The 15295-nt window shown below is 45.2% G+C and overlaps 2 protein-coding genes across 2 annotated transcripts in view; one reads left to right on the plus strand and one right to left on the minus strand.

The window, feature by feature from the left end:
* The first annotated feature begins 1907 nt into the window (after nt 1-1907).
* On the plus strand, nt 1908-2733 carry LOC143276846 (uncharacterized). Its single transcript, XM_076581501.1, has 2 exons — nt 1908-2010; nt 2137-2733. The coding sequence occupies exons 1-2, from the start codon at nt 1990-1992 to the stop codon at nt 2731-2733; spliced, it is 618 nt and encodes a 205-aa protein (XP_076437616.1). The 5' UTR covers nt 1908-1989.
* Nucleotides 1975-15295, minus strand: part of LOC143276978 (diacylglycerol kinase theta-like) — a 59704-nt gene continuing 46383 nt past the window's right edge. The window contains exons 17-23 of the mRNA XM_076581675.1: nt 14378-14486; nt 13634-13837; nt 11524-11679; nt 7560-7725; nt 5260-5358; nt 4101-4230; nt 1975-2646 (exon numbers count right to left, since the gene is read on the minus strand). Of these exons, the coding sequence (XP_076437790.1) occupies nt 4105-4230; nt 5260-5358; nt 7560-7725; nt 11524-11679; nt 13634-13837; nt 14378-14486 (860 nt within the window). The 3' untranslated portion in view covers nt 1975-2646; nt 4101-4104. The remainder of the gene's footprint in view (nt 2647-4100; nt 4231-5259; nt 5359-7559; nt 7726-11523; nt 11680-13633; nt 13838-14377; nt 14487-15295) is intronic.

Consider the following 15295-nt stretch of genomic DNA (forward strand, 5'->3'; position numbering starts at 1 on the left):
TCCTTCCTTCCTTTCGTTCCTTCACCAAACATCCAATATATCCTCCCATCTTTCTTTCTTCCTTTTTTTTTTTCTCTTCTTCCTTCCTTCCCTCTTTGCTTTCTTCTTCTGCCTTCCTTCCTTCCTGCCTTTGTTTCTTCTCCTCTGTCTCCTTCATTCTTTCCTTCCTTTTCTTCCTAAATTCGTCTGGCCCTAGCGGATAAAATTTTCTGGAACTGATTGAAAACGGCCGCGGGTCTATTCTTCTTCTTCCTTCTTCTTCCTCTTCCTCCTCTTCTTCCTCTTTCTTCCCCCCACAAAACTTCCACACTTCGCGACAGAGCAGTGAAAAAAAAAAAATGAAAAAAAAGAAAAAAAAAACTACAACAAGAAGAAGAAAATAAAATAAATAAATGATAAATAAAAAATTAAAAAAACCACAGATTTGCAGCCGCCCCATTTCCCTGACGTTTTGTGTGAAGAAAGTCTCGTCTCTTGTCAGCTCTGTCCCTCTCTCTCACCCGCTATCTCTCTCTCTCTCTCCCCACCCACCCCTCTCTCTCTCTCTCGCTCCCATCACAATAAAATCTGCAATGTTCAACACTGCCATATTACAGAATCTGACCCCAAAAAACCCAACTAACCAACCAACCAAAAAAACAAAAAAAAAACCACCCAAAACCCCAACAACAAAAATACCCCCCCCCACCCCACCCCTCCCGCCCCCACCCCCCGGAAATTAAAACAATTATACACTGTGTACGGTTGTTTCTTCTGCCCAACATCCGAACGTCAGCTGGTCATAGGACACACACACACTGTTCCAACAGCTGTCTGCACAGGAAAACCTGGTAAGGGGCAAGAACCCACGTCGTTTTTCTTGTCCTCACTCTCTATGACTATCGAGGAAGGGGGAAAGGGGGGTGGGGGGAGGAGGAAGAGAAGACGAGGAGGAGGAGGGAGAGAAAGAGAAAAAAAAAAAAAAAAAGAACCCACAGCGTTTTGTCGAAACAGTTTCTGTCAACTTTTTTTTTTTTTTTTTTTTGGTTCGTTTCTTCTTCTTCTTGTTTAATTTTGCTTTTGTATTTTTCTCTCTTGCCCAGTGACCAACGTAGTGACGTCAACTGAGAAGTTGTTCTTCACAAATGGAGGGGGGGGGAGGGTGAAGGGGGTGCAGCGTTTGTCTCTCTGGCTTGTCCTGTCACTCGTCGTAAAGGAGGCTACGCGTTCCTGACGCATTCTTTGGCCCATCGACTCGCTATACACATCGCACAGCAACAACAACACACTCACTACTACACACCGTGCACTATTTTCTCCGCACCCCCCCCCCCCCCCCCCTGCCCCCCACCCTCCAGGACCTCCCCTCCACAGTGTGTGTGTGTGTGTGTGTGTGTGTGGTCTCTGTGTTGCTGTTTCTTGTGGCGTGTAACGCAATCCTCATGGTCTGTGTTGTCGTTTCCTGATGTGTGACGCATTCCTCAAGGTCTGTGCTGTTCGTTTCCTAATGTGTGACGCAGTCCTCAAGGTCTGTGTTGCTGTTTCTTGTGGTGTGTAACGCAATCCTCAAGGTCTGTGTTGCTGTTTCCTAATGTGTGACGCATTCCTCAAGGTCCGTGTTGTCGTTTCCTAATGTGTGACGCATTCCTCAAGGTCTGTGTTGTTCGTTTCCTAATGTGTGACGCATTCCTCAAGGTCTGTGTTGTTCGTTTCCTGATGTGTGACGCATTCCTCAAGGTCTGTGTTGCTGTTTCCTAATGTGTGACGCATTCCTCAAGGTCCGTGTTGCTGTTTCCTAATGTGTGACGCAATCCTCAAGGTCTGTGTTGTTCGTTTCCTAATGTGTGACGCATTCCTCAAGGTCTGTGTTGCTGTTTCTTGTGGTGTGTAACGCAATCCTCAAGGTCTGTGTTGTTCGTTTCCTAATGTGTGACGCATTCCTCAAGGTCTGTGTTGCTGTTTCTTGTGGTGTGTAACGCAATCCTCAAGGTCTGTGTTGTTCGTTTCCTAATGTGTGACGCATTCCTCAAGGTCCGTGTTGCTGTTTCCTAATGTGTGACGCAGTCCTCAAGATCTGTGTTGTTCGTTTCCTGATGTGTGACGCAGTCCTCAAGATCTGTGTTGCTGTTTCTTGTGGTGTGTAACGCAATCCTCAAGGTCTGTGTTGTTCGTTTCCTGATGTGTGACGCAGTCCTCAAGATCCATGTTGTTCGTTTCCTGATGTGTGACGCAGTCCTCAAGATCCATGTTGTTCGTTTCCTGATGTGTGACGCAGTCCTCAAGATCCATGTTGTTCGTTTCCTGATGTGTGACGCAGTCCTCAAGATCCATGTTGTTCGTTTCCTGATGTGTGACGCAGTCCTCAAGATCCATGTTGTTCGTTTCCTGATGTGTGACGCAGTCCTCAAGATCTGTGTTGTTCGTTTCCTGATGTGTGACGCATTCCTCAAGGTCTGTGTTGTTCGTTTCCTGATGTGTGACGCAGTCCTCAAGATCCATGTTGTTCGTTTCCTGATGTGTGACGCATTCCTCAAGGTCTGTGTTGTTCGTTTCCTGATGTGTGACGCAGTCCTCAAGATCCATGTTGTTCGTTTCCTTGGCCCCTCTTTCCTGTTTCCCCTCCCCTCCCTGCAGTGCGACCACCTCACACGGGTCTTGAGTTCGAACCTGCACAGCAAATGTTGTAACCACTGTCAACAACAACAACAACTGCAGAAGTATAGTGAGCAGCTTATCAGTCTTCTTGCAGTGTAGTGTATTGTATTGTACTGTATTGTACTGTCTTGCATTGCATTGCATTGTACTGCACTTAATGGTATGGTATGGTATGGTATGGTATTACATGATATGTTATGGTATTGCAAGGTATGGTATGGTATGGTATAGTATAGTATTGCATGATATGTTAGGGTATTGCAAGGTATGGTATGGTATGGTATAGTATAGTATTGCATGATATGTTAGGGTATTGCAAGGTATGGTATGGTATGGTATGGTATGGTATGGCATATGGTATGGTATGGTATGGTATGGTATGGTATTGCAAGGTATGGTATGGTATTGCAAGGTATTGCATGGTATGGTATGGTATGGTATTACAAGGTATGGTATGGTATGGTATGGTATGGCATGGTATGGTATGGTATGGTATGGTATGGTATTGCAAGGTATGGTATGGTATTGCAAGGTATTGCATGGTATGGTATGGTATGGTATTGCAAGGTATGGTATGGTATTGCAAGGTATGGTATGGTATGGTATGGTATGGTATGGTATTGCATGGTATGGTATGGTATGGTATGGTATGGTATGGTATGGTATTGCATGGCTTGGTATGGTATGGTATGGTATGGTATGGTATGGCATGGTACTGCATGCTATGCTATGCTATGATATGCTATGGTATGACATGGTATTGCATGGCATGGTATGGTATGGTATGGTATGGTATGGTATTGCATGGCATGGTATAGTATGGTATGGTATTGCATGGTATGGTATGGTATGGTATTGCATGGTATGGTATGGTATTGCATGGTATGGTATAGTATGGTATGGTATTGCATGGTATGGTATGGTATGGTATTGCATGGTATGGTATGGTATGGCATGGTATTGCATGGTATGGTATGGTATTGTATTGCATGGTATGGTATTGCATAGTATTGCATGGTATGGTATGGTATGGTATTGCATGGTATGGTATTGCATGGTATTGCATGGTATGGTATGGTATGGTATGGTATGGTATGGTATTGCATGCATGGTATGGTATGGCATGGTATAGTATGGTATGGTATGGCATTGCATGGCATGGTATGGTATGGTATGGTATGGCATGGTATAGTATGGTATGGCATGGTATTGCATGTATGGTATGGTAAGGCATGGTATGGTATGGTATGACATGGTATGGCATGGCATGGTATGGTATGGTATGGTATTGCATGGCATGGCATTGCACAGTATGGTATGGCATGATACGGTACGGTCTATCGATTTAATTTTCTTTCAAATCTATTCCGCAGTGTCCGTTAAAACGTAAAAGTTGAACATAAAACTGCTAACAAAAATAAAATAAAATAAAACAAAACAAAAGCAAAACAAAACAAAGTTCTCACAGGATTAGAGGGGCCCGCTCTCCTCGCTGGGCGACTGGGCCTGTTGTAACGGTTCGTCCTCGGGGAAAAAGATGCTGGGCTCCGTGTTACGCCGCTTGATCTTGTTCTTGCTCTTCTTCAGCATCGTCGCCTGTCCGTTCAGGCGCGCGCGCGCACATACACACGCACGCGCACGCACGCACACACACACACACACACACATATGTGCTCAGTAATGATACATGCACATATGCGAATGCGAATAAATACACATAGAAATACACGCAGAATCACACAAAATATCACACACACACATGCACACATGCACGCGCACACACACGCACACTCGCCCACACACACACGCACACATGTGCTCAGTAATGATACATGCACATATGCGAATGCGAATAAATACACACAGAAATACACGCAGAATCACACAAAATATCACACACACTCGCACGACATCGCATACACACACACACACACACAAACATGTGCGCATGCACGCGCGCGCGCACACACACACACACACACGCTCAGTAATGATACATAAACATAAATACACATAAAAATACATGCACAATCACAAGAAATATCACACACACACACACACACACAAACACTTTCTCACACTCAATCTCATTCACACACACACACACACACACACACACAGCAATACACTCACATAAATAGACACATAAAGACACGCACACACACACACACACACTCACACACACCATAACCCACACATACACACCCACACACACACACACAAACAACAAAAATCTCTCACACACATACCCCCACACCCACAACCACACCCAATCTCAAACACCAACACACATACTCCCCCACACCCACACGAACAAACACACATAATCTCACCCCCCTCACCCCCCACCCCCCCCGACACACACACACACAGAAAATCTCTCACACAACTAACACCTCACACACACACACACACAGAAAATCTCTCACACAACTAACACCTCACACACACACACACAGAAAATCTCTCACACAACTAACACCTCACACACACACGAGAAAATCTCTCACACAACTAACACCTCACACACATATCCCCATCCACACACACACACACACATACACACAAATCAACCCATACACCACAAAAACCACACAACCCCCACCTACACACACCTACACACACCTTGAGAGCAGAGCGCAGCACGACTACCTGTCCAGCAGGCTGAATCCACGGCTCCCCGTCCACTTGGACAGGTATGTCCGTCAGCAAGGTGATTCGTAGCTACACACACACACATTGTGTTGTGTTGTGTTGTGCTGTGTTGTGTTGTGTTGTGCTGTGTTGTGTTGTGTTGTGTTGTGTTGTAACGTCCACTTGGACAGGTATGTCCGTCAGCAAGGTGATTCGTAGCTACACACACACACATTGTGTTGTGTTGTGTTGTGTTGTGTTGTGTTGTGTTGTGCTGTGTTGTGCTGTGCTGTGCTGTGCTGTGTTGTGTTGTGTTGTGTTGTGTTGTAACGTCCACTTGGACAGGTATGTCCGTCAGCAAGGTGATTCGTAGCTACACACACACACATTGTGTTGTGTTGTGTTGTGTTGTGTTGTGTTGTGTTGTGTTGGGCTGTGCTGTGCTGTGCTGTGCTGTGCTGTGCTGTGCTGTGCTGTGCTGTGCTGTGTTGTGTTGTTTTGTGTTGTGCTGTGTTGTGTTGTAACGTCCACTTGGACAGGTATGTCCGTCAGCAAGGTGATTCGTAGCTACACACACACACATTGTGTTGTGTTGTGCTGTGTTCTGCTGTGCTGTGTTGTGTTGTGTTGTGTTGTAACGTCCACTTGGACAGGTATGTCCGTCAGCAAGGTGATTCGTAGCTACACACACATACATTGTGTTGTGTTGTGCTGTGTTCTGCTGTGCTGTGTTGTGTTGTGTTGTAACGTCCACTTGGACAGGTATGTCCGTCAGCAAGGTGATTCGTAGCTACACACACATTCATTGTGTTGTGTTGTGTTGTGTTGTGTTGTGCTGTGCTGTGCTGTGTTGTGTTGTGTTGTAACGTCCACTTGGACAGGTATGTCCGTCAGCAAGGTGATTCGTAGCTACACACACACACATTAGGGTTTGTTGTGCTGTGTTCTGCTGTGCTGTGTTGTGTTGTGTTGTGTTGTAACGTCCACTTGGACAGGTATGTCCGTCAGCAAGGTGATTCGTAGCTACACACACACACATTGTGTTGTGTTGTGTTGTGTTGTGTTGTCACGTCCACTTGGACAGGTATGTCCATCAGCAAGGTGATTCGTAGCTACACACATATACATTGTGTTGTGCTGTGTTGTGCTGTGCTGTGCTGTGCTGTGTTGTGCTGTGTTGTGCTATGTTGTGTTGTGTTGGGTTACACTGCTGGTTAGGCATCTGCTTGGCAGATGTGGTGTAGTGTATATGGATTTGTCCGAACGCAGTGACGCCTCCTTGAGCTACTGAAACTGAAACTGTGCTGTGTTGTGCTGTGTTGTAACGTCCACTTGAACAGTAGCTACATACACATACATTGTGTTGTGTTGTGTTGTGTTGTGTTGTGTTGTGTTGTGTTGCAATGTCCACTTGTACAGGTATGTCTGTCAGCAACGTTATTCGTAGTTACACACATAGTGTGTTGTGTTGTGTTGTGTTGTGTTGTGTTGTAACGTCCACTTGAACAGGTATGTCTGTCAGCAAGGTGATTCATAGCTACACACACAGTGTATTGTGCTGTGCTGTGCTGTGTTGTAGCGTCCATTTGTACAGGTATGTCCATCAGTACGGTGATACGTAGCTACAATAAAATACACACACACACTGTATTGTATTGGAGTGGAGTGGAGTGGAGTGGAGTGGAGTGGAGTGTCCACTTGTACAAGTATGTCTGTCAGGAAGTGCTGTGTTGTGCTGTGTTGTAACGTCCACACACAGTGTATTGTGCTGTGTTGTGCTGTGTTGTGCTGTGCTGTACTGTGCTGTGTTGTGCCGTGCCGTGCTGTGCTGTGCTGTGCCGTGCTGTGCTGTGTTGTGCCGTGCTGTGCCGTGCTGTGCCGTGCTGTGCTGTGCTGTGCTGTGCTGTGCCGTGCCGTGCCATGCTGTCCTGTGCTGTTGTGCTGTGCTGTCCTGTGCTGTGCTGTGTTGTGCTGTGCTGTGCTGTGCTGTGTTGTAACGTCCACACACAGTGTACTATATTGTATTGTGCTGTGCTGTGCTGTGCTGTGCTGTGTTGTGTTGTAACGTCCACACGCAGTGTATAGTACAGTACAGTACAGTACAGTACAGTCTAGTATAGTATAGGACAGTATTGTATAGTGTAGTGTAGTGTAGCGTACTCTAGTGGTATGTCCGTCAGCAATGTGATTCGTAGCTACACACAAACACACCAAGTGTATTGTACTGTGTTGTCAACACAAAACACAACACAACACGCCACCACCACCACCACCACCACCACCCCACTCACATGTCCGCCCTGGGCGATTCGAACCCCAGTACGCAGACCGCTCTGAATCTGGCCCATGTGAACCACTCCTGTGACGCCCACAATCTCCAGCATCCCGTCGTAGTGGGTGGGTTTGTTGAACGTGTCCTCCCTCTCTGGGCCCCACAGGTTGGCCCCTGACCCCCAGCTGTTTGAAATATGCAAATTTGGTTGGGGTTAGGGTATTTGTTTTTTTTGTTTTTTGGTGGGTTTTTTTTTTTTTTTTTTTTTTGTTTTTTTATCGCAACAGATTTTTCTGTGTGAAATTCGGGCTGCTCTCTCCCCAGGGAGAGCGCGTCGCTAAACTACAGCGCCATAAACTACAGCGCCACCCTTTTCTTGTGTGTGTGTATTTTTTCCTGCGTGTAGTTTTATTTGTTTTTCCTATCGAAGTGGATTTTTCAACAGAATTTTGCCTGGAACAACCCTTTTGTTGCCGTGGGTTCTTTTATGTGCGCTAAGTGCATGCTAGCACACGGACCTCGGTTTATCGTCTTATCCGAATGACTAGCGTCCAGACCACCACTCAAGGTCTTATGGAGGGGAAGATATCGGTGGCTGAGCCGTGATTCGAACCAGCGTGCTCAGATTCTCTCGCTTCCTAGGCGGACGCGTTACCTCTAGGCCATCACTCCACTTTTGGGTCAGGGTCTGTGCAGTCACAAGCCTCAGCCTTCTACACGAATACACGGTACTTTTATCATAAAATACACGGTACTTTTATCATAAAATACACGGTACTTTTATCATAAAATACACGACACTTTTATCATAAAATACACAGTACTTTTATCATAAAATACACGACACTTTTATCATAAAATACACGGTACTTTTATCATAAAATACACGGTACTTTTATCATAAAATACACAGTACTTTTATCATAAAATACACGACACTTTTATCATGAAATACACAGTACTTTTATCATAAAATACACGGTACTTTTATCATAAAATACACAGTACTTTTATCATAAAATACACGACACTTTTATCATAAAATACACAGTACTTTTATCATAAAAGATAAAATACACGATACTTTTATAATAAAATACACGGTACTTTTATCATAAAATACATGATACTTTTATCATAAAATACATGGTACTTTTATCACAAAATACACGGTACTTTTATCACAAAATACACGATACTTTTATCTTCTGCCACTTTTCTTTCCATACATTACACAATTCATCTAATATCACTTAAAGTGGAAAGACGTTAAAATTGAAGACGACAACTACTACTACTACTCTACACAATACTTTATTCCTTTACAATGTTTTCTTTTATCCCCAAGACTAATTTATGGATTTTCTTCTTTTTTTTTTACGAGGGTAGGATGAAAACAGGCAAACAATTGAATAAGTGCTTATTCCTTTTCCCTCAATAAAGAAGAAACAAAAAACAAAAACAAAAAACAAGTTTAAATTATTATTTTAATTCCCTCTCATCCTCCCTGATACACAATACACAATTCTTTTTTTCTTTTTTTTCTTTTTTTTTTTCTGCCCCATCATCTGCTCCGTTTCAGTGGCATTACTCCCACGCCGCTCATTTAGATTCCCCCATACACGGCCACACCTGGTTTCGTCCGTCGCAGTTCCACAGGGAACACAATTCTTTGCTGCCTTCCACCCTCCCTTATACACATTATACAATATTACTTCTTCATCTTCTTCTTCTGCGTTCACTCGTATGCACACGAGTGGGCTTTTACGTGTATGACCGTTTTTACCCCGCCATGTAGGCAGCCATACTCCGATTTCGGGGGTGTGCATGCTGGGTCATGTTCTTGTTTCCATAACCCACCGAACGCTGACAAGGATCTTTAACGTGCGTATTTGATCTTCTGCTTGCATATACACACGAAGGGGGTTCAGGCACTAGCAGGTCTGCACATATGTTGACCTTGGAGATCGTAAAAATTTCCACCCTTTACCCACCAGGTGCACCGAGATTCGAACCCAGGACCCTCAGATTGAAAGTCCAACGCTTTAACCATTCGGCTATTGCACCCGTCATATCTTGTAAACTTGCAAAAAATAGTCACCGAAAACATTCAAAACCCTTTGAGCAGAATAGTGATTTCCACGACGAAATTTTAGCCCTTCGGTGACCTGACGAAAAAAAAGGAAATGGAGACGCACATGCGCGCACAGTTCTCGTGGAAAATAACCGGAGGACCACCATAAGAATCAGACGAAAGTGTGTCTGGAAACCCTCCCTATTAAGTCCAGCCCTTCTTCATGCACATCACACAATACTTCATCTCGAATAAGACAAATCAATTATTGACAACTGATATATGGCATCTATCTTCGCACAGAGGCCAAACTCTCAGCATTTTACAAACACAGAGCTGACAGCACAACAGGCTGTCTGTTACAATACAGAGCACTGTAATACACTACACTTCACTACATGACACTACAATACACCTTAATACACAACGCGAGAATACACCTTGATATACTGCACTACACTTCACTACACTACACTACACTACACTACACTACACTACATGACACAAGACAGCACAATACATGATAACATACAACTCTGTATTACACTACACTACAGTACAGTACAGTACAGTACAGTACACTACACTACACCACTCTACACTACACTACCTGAGGATGTTGAGTATAACGATGCCTTCACTACACCACACTACACCACTCTACACTAAACCACTCTACACTACACTTCCCACGATGCCTTCACTACACTACACTACACTACACCACTCTACACTACACCACTCTACACTACACTTCCCACGATGCCTTCACTACACCACACTACACTACACCACTCTACACTACACCACTCTACACTACACTTCCCACGATGCCTTCACTACACTACACTACACTACACCACTCTACACTACACCACTCTACACTACACTTCCCACGATGCCTTCACTACACTACACTACACTACACCACTCTACACTACACTTCCCACGATGCCTTCACTACACTACACTACACCACTCTACACTACACCACTCTACACTACACTTCCCACGATGCCTTCACTACACTACACTACACTACACCACTCTACACTACACCACTCTACACTACACTTCCCACGATGCCTTCACTACACTACACTACACCACTCTACACTACACCACTCTACACTACACTTCCCACGATGCCTTCACTACACTACACTACACTACACCACTCTACACTACACCACTCTACACTACACTTCCCACGATGCCTTCACTACACCACACTACACTACACCACTCTACACTACACCACTCTACACTACACTTCCCACGATGCCTTCACTACACTACACTACACTACACCACTCTACACTACACCACTCTACACTACACTTCCCACGATGCCTTCACTACACTACACTACACTACACCACTCTACACTACACTTCCCACGATGCCTTCACTACACTACACTACACTACACTACACTACACCACACCACACTACACTACACTTCCCACGATGCCTTCACTACACTACACTACACTACACCACTCTACTCTACACTACCTGAGGATGTTGAGTATAACGATGCCTTCACTACACTACACTACACTACACTACACTACACTACCTGAGGATGTTGAGTATAACAATGCCTTCACTACACCACACCACACTAAACTACACTAAACTACCTGAGGATGTTGAGTATCACGATGCCTTCACTTCACTACACTACACCACACTACACCACACCACACCATACTACAATACACTACACCACACCACACCACACTACACTACACTACACTACACACCACACTACACTACACCACACCACACCACACCACACTACACACCGCACTACACTACACCACACTACACTACACCACACCACACCGCACCACACCACACCACACCACACCACACCACACCACACCACACCACACCACACTACCTGAGGATGTTGAGTATCACGATGCCTTCCACGGGCGGCAGGTCGATCAATTTGCCATCCACCTCCACCTTGATGTGACGGTGCAGGTCTTTACATGTCTTGCGGTTCACCATGTGTCGCAGCCCGATCTTGAAGTACACCACCTTGTTCACCAGTCTGTGACAGAGTTATACTGTCATCGTCATCATCATCATTCACTGACTGATAGATACGTATAGCTGTCATAGTCATAACTGATTGATTGATTGATAGATACGTATAGCTGTCATCGTCATAACTGATTGATTTATAGATACGTATAGCTGTCATCGTCATAACTGATGGATTGATAGATACGTATAGCTGTCATCGTCATAATTGATTGATTGATAGATACGTATAGCTGTCATCGTCATAACTGATGGATTGATAGATACGTATAGCTGTCATCATCATAACTGATTGATTGATAGATACATATAGTTGTCATCGTCATAACTGACTGATAGATACGTATAGCTGTCATCGTCATGATTGATTAATTGATAGATACATATAGCTGTCATCGTCATAACTGATTGATTGATAGATACATATAGTCGTCATCGTCATGATTGATTGATAGATACGTATAGCTGTCATCATCATAACTGACTGATTGATAGATACGTATAGCTGTCATCATCATAACTGATTGATTGATTGATAGATAGATATGTATAGCTGTCATCGTCATGATTGATTGACTGATAGATACGTATAGCTGTCATCGTCATAATTGATTGATAGATACGTATAGTTGTCATCGTCATAACTGATTGATTGAAGTAGAGGGCCCAGAGTGTCCGCGAATCGATTGCGATCGTGCCTTAATTTTAGCCCGATCTCCCAATCGAGCCATATAATCATGTGACCTGGCTGAAGACATAATTTGACAAAAAACCAAGAACGCCAGAGGATCGACAGACAGACAGAAAATACAAAAAAAAATTAGCTGTATGAACAGCACAGGAACAGGAGTCATGATGGCTGCCAGAAAAAGAGGGTGCTAGTCAGGGGGGCAAAGGGGAGGTTACCTACTTCTGGGAGGTTATCGGACGTAGTTACTTTCATTTTCTCCGCATAGGCGGATAGTAGTTTGCACAGGACAGGAATGTCAGACCCCTGCCGGAGTCTGCACTAGTTTTCTCCTTCATCATCACAGTTATCGCCGTCATCGTCACCATCATCACAATCAATGTCGCATAGTTATCGCCGTCATCGTCACCATAATCACTGTCGCATAGTTGTATCATCGTCACCATCATCACAATCACTGTCGCATAGTTATATCATCGTCACCATCATCACAACCACTGTCGCATAGTTATATCATCGTCACCATCATCACAATCACTGTCGAACAGTTATCGCCGTCATCGTCATAATCATCTTCTTAATCATTATCACTGTCTTCATCACCTTCTTCATCTTCATCATCATCTTCAAGTACGCCACCTCGCTGACTAGTCTGTCACAAAGTCATATCATCATTGTCGTCATCATCATCATCACCATCACCCTCACTGTTGTCATCATCACCATCGTCATCATCATCACCATCTTGAAGTACACCGACGGGCGCAATAGCCGAGTGGTTAAAGCGTTGGACTGTCAATCTGAGGGTCCCGGGTTCGAATCACGGTGACGGCGCCTGGTGGGTAAAGGGTGGAGATTTTTACGATCTCCCAGGTCAATATATGTGCAGACCTGCTAGTGCCTGAACCCCCTTCGTGTGTATATGCAAGCAGAACATCAAATACGCACGTTAAAGATCCTGTAATCCATGTCAGCGTTCGGTGGGTTACGGAAACAAGAACATACCCAGCATGCACACCCCCGAAAACGGAGTAAGGCTGCCTACATGGCGGGGTAAAAACGGTCATACACGTAAAAGCCCACTCGTGTGCATACGAGTGAACGCAGAAGAAGAAGAAGTACACCGTCTTTTTCAACCAGCCTGCCACACAAAAGCGGATCGTTCAAAGACGCGAGTCCTTCACCCACACACAAAAACGCATGAAAACCAGCAATCAAACTCCAACCCCAGCACCCACCACAGCAAGGGTCCCTCCCGCTCGGCCCGCCTCACCTGCTGTTGAACTTGTTGGGCTTCTCCTCACGGGCCGTGTGGAAGTCGAGGCAAACTTCTGCGTCGATGCCGATGCCGAAGTAGTTGTTCATGACGAAGATCTTGGTAGGGTCCTCGTTGGTGTTGGCCGAGTTGGTGTCGTTGGCGATGGCCACCTTGGTCTCGTCCTGCTCTTTCTCGTTGGGGTGAAAGATCACCGTCCACCTGTTCATGGGAATAAATCATCTACCTGTAAAGTTTGTCAACAGGTGTGGAGTGATGGCCTAGAGGTAACGCGTCCGTCTAGGAAGCGAGAGAATCTGAACGTTCTGGTTCAAATCACGGTTCAGCAGCCGATATTTTCTCCCCCTCCACTAGACCTTAAGTGGTGGTCTGGACGCTAGTCATTCGGATGAGACGATAAACCGAGGTCCCATGTGCAGCATGCACTTAGCGCACGTAAAAGAACCCTCGGCAACAAAAGGGTTGTTCCTGGCAAAATTCTGTTGAAAAATCCACTTCGATAGGAAAAACAAATACAACTGCACGCAGGAAAAAATACCAAAAAATGGGTGGCGCTGTAGTGTAGCGACGCGCTGTTCCTGGGGAGAGCAGCCCGAATTTCACACAGACAACCGAACACCGGGTTAAAACATAGACTCACTTTGTTTACACAAGTGAGTCAAAAAGATTATAATATATATCTATAGTAGGTGTCGACGATACCTCGCCATCTCTACCTCATCATCACCACCATCATCGTACCTGTCCAGTTTGATTTCCTCAGCGTCAATCACGTCTCGCAGGACGTTCAGCGGGTCCTCCCCACCTGTGTACCCGGGTCCCCAACGAAGTACCCGTGCCAGGTCGTTACCTGCACACAGGGCCACACCTGTACTCAGCAACAAAGCCACCATTCGCGGGGAATAACTCTTGCAGACTAAAGGTCGTTACCTGGGGAATAACTCTCGCACACTGAAGGTCGTTACCTGGGGAATAACTCTCGCAGACTGAAGGTCGTTACCTGGGGAATAACTCTCGCAGACTGAAGGTCGTTACCTGGGGAATAACTCTCGCACACTGAAGGTCGTTACCTGGGGAATAACTCTCGCACACTGAAGGTCGTTACCTGGGGAATAACTCTCGCAGACTGAAGGTCGTTACCTGGGGAATAACTTGCATACTGAAGGTCGTTACCTGGGGAATAACTTGCATACTGAAGGTCGTTACCTGGGGAATAACTCTCGTAGACTGAAGGTCGTTACCTGGGGAATAACTCTCACACACTGAAGGTCGTTACCTGGGGAATAACTCTCACAGACTGAAGGTCGTTACCTGGGGAATAACTCTCACAGACTGAAGGTCGTTACCTGGGGAATAACTCTCACAGACTGAAGGTCGTTACCTGGGGAATAACTCTCGCACACTGACGGTCGTTACCTGGGGAATAACTCACATACTGAAGGTCATTACCTGGGGAATAACTTGCATACTGAAGGTCGTTACCTGGGGAATAACTCTCGCAGACTGAAGGTCGTTACCTCGGGAATAACTCTTGCACACTGAAGGTCGTTACCTGGGGAATAACTCTCGCAGACTGAAGGTCGTTACCTGGGGAATAACTCTCGCACACTGAAGGTCGTTACCTGGGGAATAACTTGCATACTGAAGGTCGTTACCTGG

The sequence above is a fragment of the Babylonia areolata genome, chromosome 33 (genome assembly GCF_041734735.1).
Source record: "Babylonia areolata isolate BAREFJ2019XMU chromosome 33, ASM4173473v1, whole genome shotgun sequence".
Taxonomy (NCBI): domain Eukaryota; kingdom Metazoa; phylum Mollusca; class Gastropoda; order Neogastropoda; family Buccinidae; genus Babylonia; species Babylonia areolata.

Coding starts and splice junctions, on each gene's coding strand:
- LOC143276846 (XM_076581501.1), top strand. CDS start 1,990: ATGTGTGACGCATTCCTCAAG. Junction 2,011..2,136: donor TGTGTGACGCATTCCTCAAG/GTCCGTGTTGCT, acceptor GCAATCCTCAAG/GTCTGTGTTGTTCGTTTCCT.